We start from the raw sequence: 23,245 nt of genomic DNA, 5'->3' as shown, positions 1-23,245 counted from the left end.
AGTCCTGAAGGGCCGCTGTCCTGCAGTTTTTAGATGTGCCACAGGTACAAAACACCTGAATCAAATGCCTTAATTACCTCCTCAGTTCTCCAGAGCCTTGCTAATGACCTAATTATTCTATTCAGGTGTGGTGCAGCAGAGTCACTTCTAAAAGTTGCAGGACACCGGCCCTCGAGGACTGGAGTTTGACACCCCTGAGCTATCTGTTTCTTGTTCTTCCAAACTGCCTACAAACTGGTTTCTGAATGCACAGAGCTCTCCTGATCTCGCTTCTGATCCAGTGCATCAAACAGCAGATTTTGATTATAAAAATTGGCACACGTTTCATAAAATATCTTCAAACTCTTATAAAACAGACATGAACAGTTTCAATACAAAACATCTGTTACACTCAACGTTTTCTGATTAGCTTTCTACTTTTTTTATAACGAACTAAAACATTTTTGGATTAATATGTAACTTACACACTTATTAAGAATGTGATTTAATATGAAAAACTATTAGACTAATTTTAATCAAATGGTGCTCATATCTTAAAAAAATTTTCTACTGATCAGATTATATTTATATGAAATCCAAATCTAACCTAAATTGATGCCTACTCAAAACAATCATGATCACTAATATTTTCTATATGCTAAGGTTAAACATCACTAAAACTAGGATAATCAAACACATTTTTCCAACAGCTTCAGAACATATAAGAATAATGGAAAAACGGAGTGAAATCAATATGGTTTCCTACTTCGATGGGACAGGCGAGCGGCCATGCTTTGCATTGCCTGTCCCCTCACTTCCGCAGGCTCGGACCCCTAAATATAATGCTCTACTGGCACATTTTGGGTTGGTCCAGCGTTTTCCAATGCTTCTGATTCTTCAGCATCAACAATATTTTATGTATTTTTATATTTTTTTGCTACGGTTGTGGCTCTTTGTTTTTTAGCACATGCAAGTGAAAGAGAAATTTTCATTTTGGAAACCAAATTTTTCCTTGGGAGACAAAATCTATGCATCTTATAAATGCATAGAATTTGTTTTATAGGTGAACAGCTTTACTTAACATTAAAAACTGCACCTTCTACCCTTAAATTGTGAACAGAGGACCTTAAAGACAATCAGAAAAAAATAATGTATTGAAGCATTTTTATTTTAGTTCAACTCAAGCACACATAATCATATTTTTAAGGTTTTCTAACATTAGGATCATTTTATTTCATTGCAGGCCTTTATTTCATTCTAAGTGAAATGAAAAAAAAAACAGCAAAAATATCACTCATTATGCTAGAAATGAATTGCTGATACATGCATTTTACACATTTTATTTTATCAACTTTTATATAAAAGACCTCTTTCTCATACACTAAGCATTCTGAAGTAGGTTGACTGAAAATCAGTACAAACTAAATTTTATCAGGTATTGCTGAAAAATGTAATTACTGCTTAAGACAAAAGAACTAATTCCAAAATTCATAGTTTTCTTTTTAATCTAATTTGCTAACAAAAGCATCAACATAACAAATCCAGCCATTTGTAGACACCAACAGCTTTAATATACTGACTTGCATGAACTACAGGAACAGTCAGAAACCTATGACATTATTGGCTAAAATAACTGCGTAACAGTGATTGTTTAAAATTTTTGTTAGAAATATTAGAATTACATCAATATTTTGATTTGTATATTTCAGGCATTATTGATAAAAAGAATTTTATCTTAAAACTTTTTTTCTCACATCTTTTAAATTGAGTCATAAATCAACACCGCATACATAATAATCAGATCGTGACTTAAAAAGCGCAAAAAGTATCCCACTTTTACAATTCTACTTGAAACTATATTCTGCTAAAAATTGTTCTAATAAATCTGTAGACCTGCTGACATTATTTTGAATATCCAAATAAATTTAGAAATTTCTCCTTAAGGCCTTTGCTTTCCTTTTGTCTGTCAACAGAAAGTTGCTCATCTGTTTTTGTGAATTTGTCCTGTCCTGACATTTTGGACATGAGTATGGCCTTCTCCTTCATTTCTTCCAAAGACTTGATTCGGGCCTGGTACCCCTGTTTGGCCTCTGCTTTCTCTCCTTCGATCATCATATCGATGTAATCTGGAGCAGCCAGAGGGTTTGGCCTGAGGGCAATCTCTTGAAGACGAGTGATGCAGTTGGCTGACTGATCCATGAGAGAAAGCATTATGTCTTGCAGGTGAGCAATCTCTTCCTCTTGCCTCTGAATCAGTTGCTCAGTAGTCAGCTTTTGCTTTGCAGCATTTTCGTACTTGCTTTTTAGTTCTTGTACTGTCGTCTTCTCTTTCACTTGGACGTACTCCCACCTGTATGTTTGATTGAAATGCACATTCCAAATGCATTTTCCAGGACATACGGTGCACACTCCTCCGTTATTCATTGCTGCACAGCCATGCTTCTCGTTGTCTTTTGCTATCATACATGGGTAGTGGCATGTTATTGAGCACCTTGAACAGTTGGTAATGTACACTCCCTTCTCTGTGAGCTGTTTTTTGATTGGCTTAATAACGTCCACTTCAATCTCAAAGTTTTCATTTGAACTGATGACGGCTTCGTGCTCCTTGATCTTTTCTTTGGTTCTCTTGATTTCTTCAAGTTTCGCTAATCCAGCTTTGATTTGTGGTTGCAAACCTTCGATGGCTGTCTCAAGTTGCTTTCGCTCTTTTAAAACTTCCTTGGTCATCAGCAGGCTTTTGGATGTCATTTTCCCCAATGAAGTGAAGAACTTCTCCATGCTTTTGATCCCCATTTTCCAAAACATTTCGTCAAAGCTCTCCTCTTCTTCATCAGAATTCTCATGAGTGCTGCTGCTTTCTTGATGTATATTATGTGCAAGCAGTGCAGAGTTGTTGAACTTGAAATGAACTGGAAATCCTAAGTCATTTTTGGGACATGGTACCCCAGAGACATTTATTGCCTCAAGAACCGGTGGCTGCTTGCCATCTGCAAAAGTGACCAGCATCATAATGTTCTCTGCCACGTCTTTTCCAAAGATGGAGAGAACTGAATCAAACACATATTTCTGTGTTGCTGTTAAGCGTGCTAGAGAGGCCTGAGTAACGAAGCACACGGCATCAATCTCTGTGACGCCATCAGCAGAGGTAAAAATTCTTCGGATTTGCTCTGTGATCTCCTGGTCTCGTTTTACTCCCCTGGTATCTCCAAAGCCTGGAGTATCAATAACAGTCAGAGAGTACGGGATTTTAAACCCATCCTGGTGGTATATTTGATACACAGTGACTTCTGAAGTCTGACTGTGAGCTTGGGATCTTGATAATTCCTCTTTGATCAGTTTAAATCTGAAGCTGTCATTCCACTCAACACCAACAATAAAGTTGATCATTCCATTGATGAGAGTGGACTTTCCTGATCCAGTTGCTCCAAGGAGCATGATGGTGCGGTTGGGTCTTAGATTTTCCTTACCATATATGTACCTTCTGCAGCCATCTATGTCCAGGTCATCCTCTCTCAGTGGGAGTTCATAGACTGATGGGAGACTTGAGTTTGTTTTCTTGCTAATAGTTTTTAGATATTCAGCAAATCGTGCAAATTCCAGCTTTGTTGTACGAATTTGAACAATCTTGCTTTCCTTGCTCCTGCCGGCTCCACCACAGTCACATGTGACCCTGACTGCATATTGTGTTCCTGACTGAAGTCCTGAAATGATGGCCTTTTCACCTTTTGACCTTGATTGGTTCCAGATGAGATGATCTACTTTTGAACTATCTGCTCTGCTTGCATATTCCACAATGTAGCTCAGGATCTGAACATCTGGTCCGAGCTCAGCAGGTTTCTTCCAACTCACTGATATCTCAGAAGAGTTTGGTTCACCTTGAGGTTCTCCAGGAGGGCTGCAGGGTAAAGTTTTAATTGGATCATTGAATACACTGGCCGGTCCAACACCTGCTGAGGTCACAGCTCTGCATCTGAACACGTACTCTGTGTTTGGCTGCAGTTGGGTCACTGTAATTTCTGAAGATTTTTGTTCACTCTGTCTCCATCCATCTTGTCCACTGACACGGAACTCAACAGAGTAGGATGTGACGCTCTCTGCTCCAAACCTGGGAGGAGAAACCTTCAGAGTCACACTGCTGTGGTTTATATCAGCAGCCGTCACACTTTCAGGCTTTGAAGGAGGCTCAAAGTTCTTATTGATTGGCAAGCCATCTTTATAAAGATAAATGGTTGAACCTTCATGTTTCTCATCTGTTAGACCTACTACCAGGAATGTTTTGCTCTTGGTCCCAGTGTTGGACTCTGCAAAATCATTGAAAAGTTTTACTTTTGTTCTCATTCCATCTGCCAAGTTGTTTGAGAGATACCATTGTTCCTTCTCAATATCATAACTGTGTGAATCCTCTGACTTGGTTCTGCCTTTGAGGTAGTTTGACAAAGCAGAGAGGTATAGCTCATCTCTTTCCAGTGAGCTGAAGACAAAACACACAGCATGCTCTGCAGTGAGAAGTTCTTCATCAAGGATGTTTTGAGATGGGATGATTTTGGTGTTCTTCATCATCCTGGTGTAGGATTTCAGAACATGTATTTCTCTCTCTTTGCAGTCAATCCAGTCATTGAGGTTTTTGCTGTTGAAAGGTGAGGAATGAATCTTCTTCAAGACATCTGCGAGCTCAGACTCTTCTTCTCCTCCTCCTCGGATTGATGGGAGTTTCTTTGCTAGTGTTTGTTGAAATCCTAGCCTGAACTCAGAGCACATACTCTTAAAACGTTTAAGTTTTTTGTTGATCTGTGGAAACTGCTGTGTTGTTGTGTTTTTCATTGTATCATTGCATCTTATTTCTAGGTTACTGAACTCCTCCAGGACACTTTGTACTTCTTGAACTAACCTAACACTTATTTCACGGACAAGTTTAGCTGCAGAAGAATCTAAGTTGGTCAGAGGCAGCATCCAGACCTTGATTGGTACGGCGTTTTCTCCACTGGCCCCCAGCAACTTGGGCAGGCTTTGGCAGACTGCTACTGCATCCTGGAAGGTGGTTGGAGTTTTCTCAAGCAGGAAGTCTCCATGAAACTTACAGGAGAATTTCTGGATTTTTTCAGTATCCTTATCTTCCATATGTAATGAACCTTTACCATCAATAGTTAGTTTTGGTATCTTCTCAATCAAAACTTTCAAGTTGCCCTGAATGTCTTGGTGATTTTCTGTCTCTGATTTTTCTTGGTCAAAGACAAAAAATGCTTGAGCTCCATACAGAATGCCTGTGACCACATGTGTTGCCATTTTGTTCTCAAAAACATATGGATGCTTTACGTTGCCTCTTCCAAGATGATTCATTGATAATTCTTGGAACTTTGTGGTAACTTTGTACTGCAATGTTACTCTGGCTTGATTTTTGGACGTCATCTGATCATTGAGGTATTTGGCTGATCCTTCAACTTTAACTAGGCCGCTTAAAAAACTTGCTTTTAAAGATGCTTCAACATCCAAGGCTGAAGATTTGTCCTCAATAGATTCAGAAGCAACCATCTCAAATTCACTGTTTGGTTTTTGGATTGATCTTTTGTCTTTTTCCAAGTCATCACGGTCCCATAGAGTTAGTCCTGTAGAAGCAGAGAGAAGACTTTTATTTATATTTTTAGTGGGAAAAATGACCATAATTAGTTCTACTCACGTTTTAGATCTTATCGCAGTTTAAAAAAAAATCTGATTTAGTGTTAAATACCAATAAGATCATTATAGTGAGGAACTAAATCATTCATGATGGCCTAAATGTAGCCTTTAATGCTTTCTTACACTCAATTCTTTACGGAAATAATTCACTTACATTTGTCATCATATTTTAGACTTTGTTCATACATTGAATTGAAAGAAATAATACTTCCTATAACTATGTGCTGTCATCATTTTGGTAAGCTTTGGGTTTATGTTAAGAGTATTCCAAACTATCCTCATCAGACAATGCTGTAAAAACTCTCAGAATCCCAAAGAAATGCAGCAGAAGGCAACAATTTAATCTGTAGCCCTTTTCAAATTGATGTTCATTTTCATAGTGTTCGTGATTGCATGTGGCATTACACAATGTAGCCCTTTTTAAAGGAAGGTAGTTATCCCTAGATCAGTGGTTCCTAACCTTTTTTGAGGTACCAAACCCACCAGTTTCATATGCGTATTCATTGAACCCTTCTGTAGTGATAAATACAATATGATCCCTCCCCTCCCCACACACCCAAATTCAAGACATAGGGAGTCACCCCAAGATCACTAAGTCTTCTTAAAAGGTAGAGTCTCTGAGAACAGTGATAGAGATTTTTTGGTATTATCATTTTGTTGTTACTTTAGTTCATATTCAGTCTAATGTTAGTCAGTTTAAAGTGTTCTCTTCTTTAGTGTAACTGACCTGGGGGTCACAACTGGATGTTCATCTTCATGTGAAACAGTTTGACCGAGATTTGAACCGGGCTCAGACCGTAGATCAGATATCACATCTGGAACTGGGTTAGGTAAATTGTTTTACGACCTTTGCTGTGTTTGGGTAAAATGTTTTACGACCTTTGCTGTTTTTCCTCTGTTGTCTATCGTGCCTATCCTCCCTCTTTGTTGCTTGATAATAAAAGTCTAGCTCTACCCAAAGGTCTTCAGAACGCTCTGTGAACGGCTCAGAGGAGCAGTTGACAGAGTTTTTCTCCTTTTGCAAAAGCTTGGCTATAAAATTCATACACGTTGTCTGTGGTTCTTTTATGTAGGTTCTAGAAAAATACCTATCAATCAGTTCTTCAAAATATAGTCAGTGTTTTCAACAAAGTTGAGCTGAGTGTCCAGGAACGACTCAAGGTATTTAAAATTTGCCACAGTTTCAACAGGTTGGCCATCGAGAGAAACTGGAACCACTTTAAAGTGTTTAGATCATTTAATTAGCTCTACATTCTCAAGAGAATGAAAAATTTATAAATAATAAAGACTGTGGTATTCAGATTTAGTAATGTAATTATATTAGTTGTTACCACCCCCACGGCACTAGAGGCAGTAGGAACCCCGAAAAGATGCGACTAAAGAGCAGATTTAGAAGTTCACCAATAGCTGTAAAAACTGTGAGCTTTGCTGAAGTAATTAAAGACACAAGTTCAAATCCCTGCTGAGAGTGGAGCTGCTTCAATCAGGGCTCCTCCGCAGCTCTGATTGGCTAAGCAATGCAACGTGATCCTCTGATTGGCTAAGCAATGCAACGTGATCCTCTGATTGGCTAAGCAATGCAACGTGATCCTCTGATTGGCTAAGCAATGCAACGTGATCCTCTGATTGGCTAAGCAATGCAACGTGATCCTCTGATTGGCTAAGCAATGCAACGTGATCCTCTGACTGGCTAAGCAATGCAACGTGATCCTCTGGCTAAGCAATGTAACGTGATCCTCTGATTGGCTAAGCAATGTAACGTGATCCTCTGATTGGCTCAGCAATGTAACGTGATCCTCTGATTGGCTAAGCAATGTAACGATCCTCTGATTGGCTCAGCAATGTAATGTGATCCTCTGATTGGCTAAGCAATGTAACATGATCCTCTGATTGGCTCAGCAATGTAATGTGATCCTCTGATTGGCTAAGCAATGTAACGTGATCCTCTGCAGCAAGTGATTGCAAAGCGGGGCGTCATCACGACTTTACACAAGTGTGTCTTTACCTCAGCGGCAGAGGCTCCGCCAAACCCCTGAGACCGAGTCATCGAAACCCTGGAATTCGACCGAACCCAGGTTTAGAACCACTGGACTAGAAGGTTGGCTCCTTGGTTTAATTCAGAACTGCATACTTTACAAACGGGTATGAGAAAGCTTTAGAGAAATTGTGTTTTTCATATCTAGAGCAGTCCTACTTGAAAAAACAGTCAACTGTTGTGTGAAAATATAAATTGCCAAACTAGAACATCATGCTATTAATGAATTGACAAAAGTGGATATATACTGAGCATATAAAATTTATTAATATGCAGATGACATGGTGACATTGGGCTTATGCAGTGAAATGACTACATTAAGCAATTTTCTTACCTGTATCACATTGATGAACTCACTGAATGATGCAAGAACAAATGTTCTTGTATGATTCAAATGATTTAATAAAATCAAGACTAAAGAACTATTAGTTGGTCAACACAATGTTTCAGTGCTTATTACCTAAAATATTACCAATGCTCAGGCTTTATTTGCCACAGTTGACAGGCTCACAAACCCTTTTCTGACTTTACCAAATTAACTTCACTCTTAACAAAGCCTGCACTTTGAACTGCCTTGTTGCTGCACTAATTGTGCAGGGATATATGTCTGAGTGGGACAGATAACCTGCCGAACTGCTGACAATATTTTTGTCAGCAGTTCGGCAGAAAACAAAATGAGAAACACCATGACTAAACTTTAATGTGCTTGCAAATTGCAACAGCCAACAGAGACCTGAAAACCATTAGTAGACATCAATACTAATGGCTACTGATGGCTGGCTTTTGGATGAGCAAAAAAAGAAAAAATGGTTTACACAATTATTTTGTGACATGAGCAAAAATGATTTGCTCTAGGCTAGCGGTTCTCAACGTGGGCGGTTCAGAGGACCGCAGGGGGCGCTGGCAAACATTTTTACAAAAGGGGGGCGCTGGGATTCCTTTGGGGGGCGTTTGGTCGAAGATCAACTTTACATCTTAAATGCACAACAATGCAAGTTTAGACTGAGCAACTTGGTAAAATTGTATTGTGTAACATTAAATCATGCTTGGCTGCAACAGTATCGATGGCAGCTCTTCTATTCAGTGTTTGTAGCTTTTGGCACAGCTCCGGCTGATGACGTTGCTATGATTCACTTTGGTATTTTTGCCTGTTCTGTGATCCTGTTAAGCAGCAACTTATGTAAAAAGTGTTTTATTGACGTTTGAAAGCTGCCCGCTTCCATGCAAGGACAACAGAAAATCGCTCTTATAAGCATGTAATTACTAAAATCATGATCCCCTCACTTTGTATCCCTTTGAAAAATGAGCATATTTAAATAAAGAAATCCCTCCATGGGTGATACCACGATAGAGAGCGTTCATTTTATAGCGTTAACATGGAGCTGTAAGTGGTCCGGTATGAAACGGGGGTGATGGAACAACACAGCACTTTCAAATTTCAATAATCAGAATGCAGAAATCGTTTCCGTTGTTTTAAAAGGTTTATGTCAGTCTGCCTTTTCCTTATCAATACATTTCACGATCGCCCTGTACCTTAAGGGCTTAAAAAAAACGTGCACATTGCGTAAAATCTGAAACAGGAGAAGCGGGACATAAAACAGAGCAATGAACTAGATGTGAATTATGCCATAAAAACAGAGAATCCGACGCTGAATAGTGAAAAATCAACACATGATGTGAAACACATCATGACGATTAGGAGGCGCAGCAGGTGATGAGTGAAGATTACTGATGGTGAGCATCAATAAACAATAAAATACATCTATACCAACAGGAAAGAAACTAAAGTGGACATAGCAATAAACCAAGAGAGGATAATACTAATCAAAGGAAACTAAATGGAAATGAATGAAGAACAAAATGCAAGAATAAACTAAGAAACTAAACTAAACTACAGAGGAATAAACTGGTATGGCAAGACCTTTCGAGCAAAACTTAATACAAAGGACTGTGGCAAGAATAAACAGATGGTATTTCCAGATAAAAGGTAAAATAATATTGTTGAAATGCCATGGGTTTGTTGAGACCATATCTAATACTGAGAATAAATATATCTTGACCATAACAGTAAAGAACTGATCACTTATTTATGTTTTTAATTAGATTTGATATATTTATTTCTTCAATATTATTTTTCATGTCAGTGTTAATGTCATAAGGCTGATGATGCCATGACGCTTTCAGTTTGACTCATTAGGATTTGATTAAGAACCAGATTTGTTCTTTGTAATTTCTGTCCAGTAAAACTATTAATCTATAATCAATAGTCAGGTCTATATAAAGATATAATACATGTTTCTGTCTCATATTTGTATGGCATTAAAAAGATCTGGAACTTTTGTTTTTCCACTGAAAGCTCTGGTTTGCACAATAAATGCCATGTGGGTGAAGTTTTATGGATGATACTCTGATGTCCTATTCTCCTGAAGACAGCACAGAGCTGCACCACCAGAAACCGACAAACACTGAAGAGAAGAAGAGTTATGATTAATGTAGTTACAGTTCTATCCATGTTTTAATGTTGCAGAGCTCAGTCGTTTTGCAAATAGTTCAGAGTTTAAACTGGCATGTTGAACATCTTTTATCTGCTCATTTTGTGGAATATTTAACAACTAGAAAATGGCAAAGAACAAGAATATTTTTCCATTCTGACTGGAATCTGTAGGCCTACAGATTTTAACTTGAATGTTCATTGCATTTTTCGTAGACGCCTGTGAAAATAATTTCTATTCCCATGACTTTATTTTTGATGATAAATACCGAAACAAGCATAAAAATCAAAACATCTACAATAGTGATAGTAATATTAATGATAAAATCATGGGCAGTGCAAAGTAGCCTGCAAATTCTTTGGTGGGGGGCGGTGAGGGACCTGGATAAAGGCTAGGGAGATCCAGGAGGAAGCTCAGAGGGGTCAGAGCTTCTCTGTCATGGGCCCAAAGTTATGGACCAACTTGCCTTTGCAGGTTAGAGAGGCCCCTTCACTGTCCACATTTAAAGCTCGTCTTAAAACCCATCTATTTTACTTGGCTTTCAACTCCAGCAGGATCTAGTTTTAAATTGTGTGTTTGTTTTTAAACTGTAAGAGTTTTTTTTTATTATTATTGTTATTGTTATGTTGTGTCCTTTTAGAGGTTGGCAACTGGCTTGCTTTCTTTGGTTCAATACTACTACCACCACAATATTTAGTGCTCATGAATTTTAAATGCAACAATCCACATACACTATGCAGGTAGGTTGCTTAAGGTTTTTTCTATTAGTTTTAGATACTGAAATGTCTCTTCCCACAAGCAACAGTAACAGGAAATGTGAAAAATACACATAAAGCAATCCAGACTTCTAAAAAAAGCTATGTAGTTGCATTTTATTCAAGCTGCAGTATGCAACTAGGCCTGTCGCGATAAACGATAAATCAATTAATCGCACGATAAATTAAACCTATCGACCTCATTTTAATTATCGGCTTTATCGTCTCTTTCTGCCTTTTTTTCTTTCTATTGATGACACTGAATGAAAAAAGGTTAAAAAAAAGCGCTCCAATGACCCTCCCTTCATCAGTGTAACGTCTAGCAGACACTACACAGCTGTCGGCTGATTGTCGGCTTATTTTCTAAACCTGAGACACCTTGGCTGACAGAAATCCCAGGTATAACGGTTCGATCGGGTTCGTCGTGCTGTGTGGTGTCCAGCCACATGGGCACAAAATAATGGCTACAAGTCCAGTTAACTAATTTTAACATCAGGCATTAATCAATGTTTTACCTGTGGTGCATGTGGCTAGAGTCAGCGTAAAGTCCTGACTGAATGAAAATCATTATAACCTATTTATGTCACGTTAACGAAGAACAGCTGAAAACTTAAGCTGCGCTAGCAATTTGACTCCAACTCCTCCCCTTGTCATTTCTATATTCTTCCTCAAAATGTTGAATAAACAATGATACCACATATCATCTCCAATGTCCGCTGGACTTTGGGTTGCGCTGTGTCAGCTGTTTGGGATTCCCCTCTGTAATTTCCCCAACTAGGACTGTTAAGCTCCTAGTTGGGGAAAACCCCTGATTTAGATCAGAGCGGCCACAATGATCTACTGTAACACACCATGGATGATCGGTTACAAAATCACCAGGGACAATCTTGGAACACCCAACGTTCTAAGATTGTAATGACGGGAAAATGGGGCCAAAAAATCGTGTAGTGTGCACCATTGCTTTAGGTGGTCTACTCTATTTAAATCTAAATAGAATGCCTACTGTCACATAATAATGACAGTTTGAACAAACATTAAAAAAAATTATAAAAGTTACATACTGCAGCTTTAATTTCACTTATGAGAGGTCGGGTCAAGAGGGACGTGGGTTAGAGCTGCTGCTGACTGTTTTATCTGTTAAGTATGATAAAAGGTACTGTGGTAAGTTAAATATATGAATATCTTGGTAATTTTTTTTCCTTAATTCATTAAATGCTAGTGAAAAGGAGGCAAACAGCAGTCTGTAGCTAAGCTAACTATGCTAAATGGTTGACAATCTCAAACAGTCTGCCCACTTCTCTTGGAGAAAAACTGCTACAAATTTACACTCACCTTTTTCTCTCTCCCTTTCTGTATTTTTTGAAAACCTGACTATTGGCATCATAGTAACTGCCACAGTCGTTCTTGTCTTCTACTGACTGCTGCTGAACACCGCCGAGTGCACCAAGTCAGAACGAGTCAGGGGTGTGTTCAGTGCCAATATAGATGCATGCTGGGAGTGGCAACATTTAAATTTACTGCTAAAAACAGTTTTGTAATTCACAGGGCCACAATTTTTCATTTCTATGAACAAAAAAATAAAATGACAAAGGGCACTCTGTTGCTCAGAAGCCCTTGGGATTGTCCTAACCTTTACCCCCAGAAGATTTGTCAACCTGTCACCTAAAGCTTGTTTTTTTTCAGGATTTTGGCAAGCAATGTTTATCTTGAATGTTTGTGTTGAGATGTAAGAGAGTAACTCGAGTATAACTTAAGCTCAACTAATGTCTAAAGCTATAGACAAGTAAAAATTAGATTTGTATTACACATATTTTCTTTAATAAACCACTGAACATATAGATGTATGGATTGAATACAGTAGTATAAACCTCAACTTCAGCCTATTTTTTTAGCTGTTATTTGTTTATGCAACAGTTTCATTTTGTTTCTTTTGTAATGTCAATTTACAATAATAAATCAAATTTGAAAATATAAAAAATGCAAATCTTTACCAGGAATGACTTTATCTTGACGGCAGTCGTACAGCATCCCAAGACTGAATGGCCTGCCAAGAGTAGCCACCTCGATCATCTTCTCCGACTCCATCTCGTTTTCTAAATCACAAGAGTAACACTATTGTTCAGAAAAACCTGAAAACTTTGGGGACAATCTGATCAAAAGTTCTCCAAAATCTGATATCTATAAAACTCTTAAGAAGATGTGATAGGCGGCACAAAATCAAAATGATAAATTAAGCATTATCCAAAACAAAATGAATAGTCTGATCTGTTACTGTAAATGCATTTGGAAATCCTGGCAGAAACATTAACAGTTAAAATTGAGGACTGACTACAGAAGAACAAATGATAGTTGAAAAAGAAAATATTTAAAATGCCTTGAAAAATGTAGTTAGCATGAGTAAACAAATTAGATGTTTTCAGTATATGCACACTTTTTATGCTAAAAATTTAAAATTTAAGCTAAATGGAAACGGTTACAAATGCCTTTTTATTCCTCTTTAAAAAACCTAAAAACCTGCAGGACTGTTGTTAAGTTATGATTAAAGCAAAGCCCAAAGAAAGAAAGGATACTTACTGCAGAATGTGCCTGTGTTGTCTTGAGACAGAAGTTTCCTCTTCAGCCTTTTATTCTCGGTGACGGAGACACTCCCGTAGATGTTTATTCATTACTGAGAGGCAGAGCTGAGAGGATACGGGCTCATTTCCAAGAAATGGTGTGACCAGCAGGATGGCCAGCAGAATCCCCCCAGTGTAAAAACTGCATCTTATTGGACATTTTCAAGTTATTCATCATATTTACAGTGCAAGACTGAACATCATTTAACAAAAGTTAACTGATTGAGAGATCTCGATAAACTGAAATGTCAAATGTAAAATAATCCATTATTGGTTGTAAATTAAAATTTCATTGTTGTCTGTCAAAAACTGCTCCACAATGTTAAATATCTCTCAGGCTAATTTTCCATAAGGTGATCAGTGGCACATTATATTAGGCAGGCAGCATGTAAAAGAACAATCTACATATAGATAAGCACTTTGTGGGTCACATATCCATGTTTGAGTTACATTTATGAAATGTGTAATTTTATAATATGTAGACCATGTTGAACTGCAGTACAATAACTTTTACAATCTGTATTTGGTCTTCATCTATAAGATAATACAGAGCTTTGTCTTTCACTTTCAGGTTTACTGTGATGGAGTATCGGTCTCTAATTCTGCGCCCTTTGTGCAGATGGGAGTGGTATCCTGAAATTTATATTTAACAGCCAGAATAGTTCTTTCAGTTTCAGTTTGAATAAACGGACCCATTAAAACAAACTGAACAATCTGCTCAATAATTAATCGGATGATACTTTAAAACAAACTCAAGCATTTCCATTGGCATGATTTATCGTTTCTCTTTGTTTCTCTCTTTTTACCAAAAACTGGACAATAAGTCTTCAGTTTGGTACTTTGGTCTCGATTAGACCTCATTTTGAAAAGCATTTTTTTAAAAGACTTCAAAATTCATTAGTTTTATTTATTCTGGGTTAGGCCTGTCACGATAACAAATTTTGCTGGACGATTAATTGTCTAAAAAATTATTGCGATAAACGATAATATTGTTTCAAGACATTTTGACACTGATTTAATGGAAATGACTCCTGATAGATGCACTTAATTTTCAAAATAACACATAACACTGGAACTGATAAACTAAATAAACAAAACAATAAAAAAAAAACATAAAATGGATTCTCAGTCTCCATTAACAAAAACGTACTTGAATAAAAACTAAACAAGATAAAGCCAAAGTGGAAATAAATACTGCATTCAACCAAAAGAGTGCAGATTATGAAGTCCGTATGTATATTATCCTTCAGTAATCATTAGATTTAAATAGAGAAAACCGGCACATCCTTCTACCTAATGCAATAGTTCATCACTCTACACCATTTTTTGTCCCTATTTTCCCCTTAAGATAATCGTAGATCGTTGGCCGATCTAACCGATCCTGCGGTGTTGGTGTGTCACGGTAGATCGTCGTAGCCGCTCCGATCTAAATCAGGGGTTTTCCCCGACTGTGAGCTTAACGCTGAATGTGACAGGTAGCCAATCAGAGCGCGGATTCTCCTCCGTGCTTTCTGAGGGGAAATTATGGAGGGGAATCCCAAACAGCTGAAACGCTGGACATTAGACTAAGGAAATGATCAAGGAAGGGTCATTGGAGAGCACTGGAGTTGAGCCTTTTTTCATTCAGTGTCATCAACAGAAAGAAAAAAGGCCGGAAGAGACGATAATTAAAATGAGGTTGATAGGTTTAATTTATCGTCCGATTAATTGATTTATCGTTTATTGCGACAAGCCTATTCTGGATATTAATACTGTCGTCCAGTTCCAGTAATTAAACTTTAGAATTTAAAGTTTAATTACCTTCGAGAATGTGTTGCATTATTATTTCGTCATTACCATTATATAACTTTCAAAAATGGTCTCAAAAGAACAATATTATTGTTTGTTGAGAACATCTGGAACAGTTTATCATACAGTAAAAAATTAATGGTGACAGATCTATTCACATGTTGTTACTTTTTTATGTATTTAATTCAAATCAGTTTAATTTCTTCATATGCACCCGACTCACAAAATGTCACCTTGGAGAACTTTACCAAAAAGTAATTTTAATCCACTCATACAAATAAATTCAAAGTCAACTAAAAATCATTCTGAATTGATCAAAGTTATCAAACAGTGGGATCAAGTTTAGTTTAGTATTAAAATTCACTAAAACTTTCTGTAAAATGAAAATTTATTTTTTTCTGGTCTTTTGTGGACGATGAACTTACGGTTAATTTTTATTACGCTTATGGACATTGTGAAGAATAGGTTTACTGCATTTGTGTTTTCAGTCTGAAGATCCACCAGAAATAGTTTTCTGCAGAAAATCCAGCTGATTGCATCGAGTTACTGATTTTAAAGCATCCACTTTTCTTGAGTCTGTTGTTTTTGAAAACCAGAAAAGCTGATAGATTTTGATTTCTGACTAATAAATTGGTACGTTTGAATCAGTTACTCTAAAATAAATCTGTGAAGTGTAAAGAATCTAACAGGAAGGGGAGAAATTCGTCTTTCACTTTCAGATTTACTCAGGGGCATGTCACATATTAACATTTTGTGCAATCTGTGAACCAGAACACAATTTATCTTTTCATGAGAGTTTCATTTTGAATATCTGTTGTCTCAAACACAGTAAAAGCAAACTGAGGTCATAAACTTTTGACTTCAGTTTAAAATAATTTTAAAAAGATAAAACCTGATTCTTGCCTCCAGACTGAAGATTTGACTTAGAGGGTAAAAGTGAGCTTTCTTTTGGAGGTTTACTCCAAACTGAACATTCAGCAGAGAGGCAGACCTCTGATTTATCTCAACCAACATTCACAGGGTTTTAATCGACCTCTATCTGTGCAGAAATGTCTGTAGTCAAAAGTATCAGGATGTCCTTGCAATAGAGGAGCAACTCAGTATTATTGTTGGCTGCTCAGTTTGTGGTTCTTTTCATCCAGCTCTGCTTTCTGTGAAATATCATTTCTTCTCAGTGCTGCTGCAGGTTATGCTGTAACTTTTCAAGCCTGCACAGTTATGTAGGTCTCAACATTATCCACAAATTAAAAATGTTATATACTGTATGTCAACAGTGCACTGGATGATTCCAGTTAACTTGGCAGTTAAATGTTTCTTTTTTCAAGTATTAGATGGAACAATCCAACTTGAGCTAATGTTCTAAACTCTGCAACTGTCCAACTTGATTATCTCCCAATTCTGGAGACAGCACTGGTAAGAGAAATAAGGGTGTGTGTGCATTTTATCAGGACCTGGATGGTTTTGGTTTCATGGTAAGTGGAACTGGGTGGGCCTACGGATTTGCATAAAAGCAGAAAAAATTCAGCAAGTTCTTCCCACCCTCCCTCACTTTCTGCTGCACTTCAACCTGAGTGGTGTGTATCTTCACTGTGTTCAACATGTTTGCTTATAGATTTCTGTTGTCTAATGCTTTCTCTATTAATATTTTTAGTGAGTGAATACAAACTGCAGTCTTTAACCACTGGACTGAGCAGAGAAGCCAACAGGTTTGTTCTAGTTTCTCCGTCTTCCTCACTTTTGTTTGAAAAAAATGACCAAATAATCAGCAATGTCATTGGTGTGACAAATAGGCATCAGGCATACATTTTCTCTGTTAATGGCCTGGTGATGAAAAATCTCTTATTTTAAAAGTATTAAAACTCATCAAGTTGTGATGTTCAGGTTTTTACAGCCTCCATCTTGGATTCACTCTTATATAAAATGATTTAAAATGATGTGACAACACCTGAAATGTGCATTGCCAAACCATCACCTGACTTGCACCCTATAGCTATATCTCACATAAACATTATTCAGATTGTGATTTTAATTTAATCTTTTTTAGTCTAAAAGGGGTTTCCTGTCTCAGACTTTGTGATTTATGTTAAAAATGTAAATTTTAATGCATAGTGAAAAACTGTTTTGTGCAACAGAGGCTGATTGCAGAAAGAGGTCACGCACTGACATGTCAGCTTTGAGCAACAACATTTTCTAATTTTAACAGAACATTTAAACCAGTCCAACCCTCTTTTTTTGTTTGTTTCTGGTTCTGCTCTGCACCCAGAATCAAAACCAAACATGTAGAAGTTGCATTTAGCTTCTATTCACCACAAATCTAGATCAAACTTCCAGAAAACTGCAAAACGGCAGAAATACTATATTACTTTAAAGCTAGACTAAAACCCGGCTTTGAACCATAAAAAATTACACTTTGACTAACATTTTGATGTGTAGCGATGACAATCGACACAATGTAATGTTTACTGGTTTTCTGTGTGGTGTCTTTTATGACAATTTTTTTCAATGTTAAGCACTTTGAACTGTCTATTTGCTGAAATGTGCTATACAAATGAACTTTATTGACTGATTATAACCTCTGTAAGTAGGTTACAGAGGTTGTCGCTACAAGTGATCCTAAAACTATTCCATTCCTTTAATCTGCAGACGGTCACAATTGCCGATTTGGGTTAAAACATTTGAAGGCATCCATCCTATGTCTTAACAGGTAAGAAACCACAGTCTTTACATAAAAACATTTCTACAATAACCAATTATGAGTAGAAATATGACATAACATTTTACGTTACATGCAAAATATGTAAAAAGTAAGGCAGTATAAATGTGTGAGCTATTATACTTCAGTAGATGTCAATTTAATTGTAATTTTCTATCTGGGAGTTATTTGGTCACACAAGGTCTTAGCCAAATGAGACCAAACTCTAGCACATTTTTTTGAGCTATGCAGTTTTTGCAACATTAAACTATCTAAGCAACAAAAGCCTGAAAAGATCAAATTCTCCTCAGCTACTTTTACTTTCCTCCATCCTGATCTTCTCTTGGTTCATCAAACAGACGTTCTTTATTGCTTGAGTTGGCCTGAATGCTAAACATCAGGTTTACTGGGCATCCAAATATTTCTGCCTGAGGAAAAGAGCAACGATGATCACTACTTTCACCAGTCAGAAGGAATGATGCAGGAAAGCAAAATGTTGCTATAAATGATCAGAATGCTGATCTCGCTGAAACTCTAACCCTTTATTAAAGGGCTCCAGGCCTGCAAAAGAAAATAAACCAGCCATATGTTATTTACACAAATTTTTCTTATTGTTTTTCTAAAAAGGCTCGGGCATACCAAGCTGTAGCAGGAAATGCTGGAAAATTTGTAAGGCAGTCTAAGTTGACAAACTTAACATAAACTTTACTGCAATTCAGATAAAAGAAAAATGAATTGTATCCCCCATTACCTAGAGGCAATTATTGCAAAGGACAATGCATTTTGGCTATTAACTCCTGAAAAAATGTCACACAAGAACTTTAAAAATCAACATTAACTGTTAACTGATTCTGCATCATGTGACACAGGCCACACCCATTTCCACCTACCTACATCTTTATTGTGTTTCACCAAAGACAAAACCCAGTTTTGATTACTCCACCCACATTGTAAGCTGGACAGACATGAAACTTGGTATATAAAATCTATTGACTGAGACAATAAATCAAAATGGAAAAAATCAGAACAGTTTTGAAAATTATGTAATGAAGCAACATCAAACATTTCAGTGCTAGCCAGCATTAAGGTTAATTGGGTGTATCTCCACCAAGTTTCATTGCACAACAGGAATTTAGATTCAGATCCTAATTATGGATGATATATTGTCAAGATGTATTAACTTTTATATAGTTTTGGAGACGAGGTGTGTTACATGGGCCAAAATGTTGGCCTGCATAATGACTTGACAGATTTTCACCAAACTTGTTGGGGATGTTCAAAACCCCTGAGGCCATATTTCTCACATTTAAACTCGATGAAGTAAAAAAAATAGACATGCAAAATTGCATTCTCTAAGATTGGTAAAAAAGTTAGTTAAATTTGACCACTAAGTGGTATTATAGGAAACACATTTTAATGATCTTCTCCACAACTGCTAGATGTGGAGGACATCATCACTAAATCTTTGAATCATGCTTAATTGGGCAAATTTTGGAAAACTAAAATGTCAATATAATGCTAATTAGTAGAAAAATTATGGAATATGCAAAAGTATTTTGGTGAACTCCTTCGAGGTTCAAAGCCAACCGAAGCAAAACTTTGCATTGAGTGGAAAAGTGGCTGACCAAATGATGTGGACCAATCCCCCCCAAAAAAATAAAATTTATGAATTATGAACAAATATTTTTTCCGCAAGAAAAAGTTTATTGAGCTTAACTTGAGAGCAGTTTGAGATTTATAAACAGTCTTCATACCAATGGTACCTAAGGTCAAATTAAGTGTTTGTGTGCATTTCCAGCCTGATCTAACTCCAAGGCATACAATAGGTAAGGAGTAGGCAACTCCTCTGTTTAGACTGCAAACAGATTAACACAAAATAGCATTCTCATGAGCACAACTTCCTCCTTTGCAAGATGTAAACAAAAACGGAGTAGCATCAGATTTTAGCAGTTTGGTTGGACTTGCCCAGAGTTCTCCACACTACAGTCCACTTCGTGCTTTTGGAGTGGTCTCCGATCCGTTTGCATCCACACATAAATTCAATCTGCACAAGAATTTACTTCAACTGAACCCAGATGAGCTTTGTAGGTAGACTAGAGTTTGTTTTTTTGGTCCACATCAGAGTTTGATTGGGTATTCACTCTTCGCCAAATGAACCACTTTCTGGCAATTGGAAATATTCTTGACCCTATGAAAATTGCAGATGTCCATCATTTTACTTAAACATGACCATAACTTTTGAATTGTAACAGTGTTTTCAAAAGTAACGTATCTTAGCATTAAGCTTATATGAAAGAAAGTGCTTAAGAATTTTAAATGTGTTCATTTCTGATTCCTTCTTACAGATTTGGCTGTGAAAAAGGATCTGAAGTCTCACACTACGACGTCTTTTTTTGTGTCACCTGGATAAAAATTTAGTTTTTCCAAAGATAATCTCCAACAAGTCATGAACATCTTTAAACAAAAGCCAAACAGGCTTTCTGATGCCGTTAAAGCTGAGAGCACAAAGCTGGAGCCACAGAAAGGACCGCTGCCTTTTTATAAAGTTCCTCTGAAGGAGGAGAACATTGGAATAAAGGGATGCAGGTTCTTCAGGTTTGGAGAACAAAGCAAAGTTGCTGCTAAACAAAGTCATACCATGATGGTTCTTGGAGCCACGGGTTCTGGGAAGTCAACCCTCATCAATGGGATGATAAATTACATGCTAGGTGTTAAATGGTCAGACTCGTATCGGTTCAGCTTAGTGGATGATGGTCAGACAAAATCCCAAGCTCACAGTCAGACCTCTGAGGTCACTGTGTACAAACTCAACCACAGGGACGGATTTGAGGTTCCCTTCTCTCTGACCATCATAGACACTCCAGGCTTTGGAGACACCAGAGGAATAGACAGAGACAGGGAGATCACAGAGCAGCTCCGTAACCTCTTCACTAGTAAAGACGGGGTTAGTGACATTGATGCTGTGTGTTTCGTAGCTCAGGCAGCTTTAGCTCGTCTCACACCAACACAGAAATATGTCTTTGATTCCATTCTCTCCATCTTTGGCAAAGATATAGCAGAAAACATCAGGATCCTGGTGACATTTGCAGATGGTCAGAAGCCTCCAGTTCTAGAAGCCATCAAAGAATCAGGCGTACCAAGTCCGAAAGGGAAAGATGGTCTTCCAGTTCACTTCAAATTTAACAACTCTGCTCTGTTTGCTGACAGTAAATCCTCTGCAGCAGACACCCTGAGTGATGATGATGATGAAAACTTTGATCAGATGTTTTGGAACATGGGAACAAAAAGCATGAAAAAGTTTTTTGCTGCTCTAAATCAGATAGAAACCAAAAGTTTGACACTGACAAATGAGGTCCTGAGAGAAAGACAACAGCTGGAGGTTTCAGTTGAGAATCTGCAGCTTCAGGTTAAACTTGGTTTGGCCAAAATGGAGGAGATCAGAGAGACAAGAGAAAAAATCAAAGAGAATGAAGCCGAGATCAGTAGAAATGAGAAATTTGAGTTTTATGTCACTGTGAAAAAACCGAAACAATTTGATATCTCGGGTACTGGGAACTACATTACCAACTGTCAGCAGTGTCAGGTCACCTGTCATTACCCTTGTGCAATACCAAATGATGCTGATAAAAGAGGATGTGCAGCAATGGACAGCAATGGATACTGCACTCAGTGTAAAGGGAAATGTTACTGGAATGTTCATTTCAACCAAAAGTACAGGTGGGAATATATAGAGGTTACAGAGAAACGGACAGCCAAAGACCTGAAAGAAAACTATGAAAAGGCCACAGGGCAGAAGATGACTGTTGAGGGACTGATGAGAAAACTAAAGGATGAATATGGTATCATGCAGAATGAGGTGAATAAATTAATAGACATGTCAGCAAAGTGTCTGAACCGACTGAAGGAGATAGCACTGAAGCCCAATCCTCTCTCCGCTCCAGAGTACATTGATATGCTGATTGAAGGAGAGAAACAGGAGGCCAAACCAGGCTGGAAACAACGAGTTGAGTCACTGATGAAAATGAAACAAAAAGCAGAAATCATGGCTAAAGTGGAGAAAGGAGAAAAATCTCTCCCCCGACAAGAGTCACTTGATGTGAGACCTTAAATCCCCAGATCGTCCCAAGGTCTTCTAGATTTTAATTCTGCAGTACAGTTACTACTCTCTTAGCATTTCTTCAAAACAATTCATTTTGTTTAAAGCTGCCCTGGCACCCTAAATATATGATGAAAATTTTCAAAACCTCAGGACACATAAAATGTAATATTTCTGTTTTGTTTTATGTATTCATTAAGTTTCAATCGCTTTAAGATAAAAAGAATCAAAGAATATTGTTTAAGAAAGTTAGGCCATTGCCAGAGTGATTTCTGATCTTGGTAGGACCTGAACCTCCCACCTGTCTCGGTTATACATTTTAACGTCAGAGTTGTGAAACCCCATTTTTATCAATACAAGAGCCTGATATACCTTGTGGACTTCTACCTTCAATCTTTGTGAATGGCATTGTACAAAGTGTCTGTTGCTCAATTCTCAGCTCTTATTTGTTAGTTTTTCTATTTTTAATGGTTTGATGTAATATTCTAATTTTAAACATGTAAGCATTGCCTGCAAGTGGAAAATCTTCATAAGTATCAGAAATAAATGCTTTATAACATCCATCTCTGTGTAATTAATATTTATAATGTTTCCCCTAAGGCTTAGCAAAAATGTTCCTAAAATAAATTAGCAATTAATTTGTGATATTTTAATTTATTTAATGGGTCTGTATATGGTAATTGCAACCTGCCGGAAATGTACAGCATGTGCCTCACATCTTGAATCAGAAAGTACACATCTAAAGAAAATACTAAAAATGGGCAACAAATTTACAATTGAAAATAAATGAAAGTGTTTCAGGTAAAATAAAAGGTAAAATAGAGACAATTTAGTCAGCTAATGTTGGTTTACCTACTTAATTTCAGCATTATTAGTAATATACCTGAGTTATTTTACTTTTTTCCTGTTGATTTCCTGCCACCGAACCAGTCCAGTTGGTGGCGGTAATGTACCATGGTGGTTGGTCTCCCACATACCATTAATCACAAGAAGAAGAAGTAATTTGGCGCCGTAATCCACCTGCTGGACTGTCGAACCACTGTATGTTTTGAAATAGTTTAGATTATTTCCCTGTAAATTATACTTCGGACACCTTTCTTTTAATTGTTTCCCTGATTAA

At 37.3% G+C, this 23,245-nt stretch overlaps 2 protein-coding genes across 2 annotated transcripts; one reads left to right on the top strand and one right to left on the bottom strand.

The window, feature by feature from the left end:
- Positions 1-1,126: 1,126 nt before the first annotated feature.
- On the bottom strand, positions 1,127-13,604 carry LOC103480059 (uncharacterized). The gene is made up of 3 exons (XM_081598411.1): positions 13,509-13,604; positions 12,926-13,027; positions 1,127-5,582 (listed from the first exon to the last, which is right to left on the bottom strand). Exons 2-3 carry the CDS (start codon positions 13,017-13,019, stop codon positions 1,882-1,884), a joined length of 3,795 nt encoding a protein of 1,264 aa, XP_081454537.1. The 5' UTR covers positions 13,020-13,027; positions 13,509-13,604; the 3' UTR covers positions 1,127-1,881.
- Positions 13,605-16,787: 3,183 nt separating this feature from the next.
- LOC103480060 (uncharacterized) lies at positions 16,788-22,688 on the top strand. The gene is made up of 4 exons (XM_081598671.1): positions 16,788-16,911; positions 16,989-17,043; positions 17,981-18,041; positions 20,375-22,688. Exon 4 carries the CDS (start codon positions 20,476-20,478, stop codon positions 22,135-22,137), a length of 1,662 nt encoding a protein of 553 aa, XP_081454797.1. The 5' UTR covers positions 16,788-16,911; positions 16,989-17,043; positions 17,981-18,041; positions 20,375-20,475; the 3' UTR covers positions 22,138-22,688.
- Positions 22,689-23,245: the final 557 nt, after the last annotated feature.

Source organism: Poecilia reticulata, chromosome 17, assembly GCF_904066995.2.
Source record: "Poecilia reticulata chromosome 17, P_reticulata-male-v2, whole genome shotgun sequence".
NCBI lineage: Eukaryota > Metazoa > Chordata > Actinopteri > Cyprinodontiformes > Poeciliidae > Poecilia > Poecilia reticulata.
Note: the sequence above shows the minus strand (reverse complement) of the source record. Positions and strands in the feature narration are given on the sequence as shown.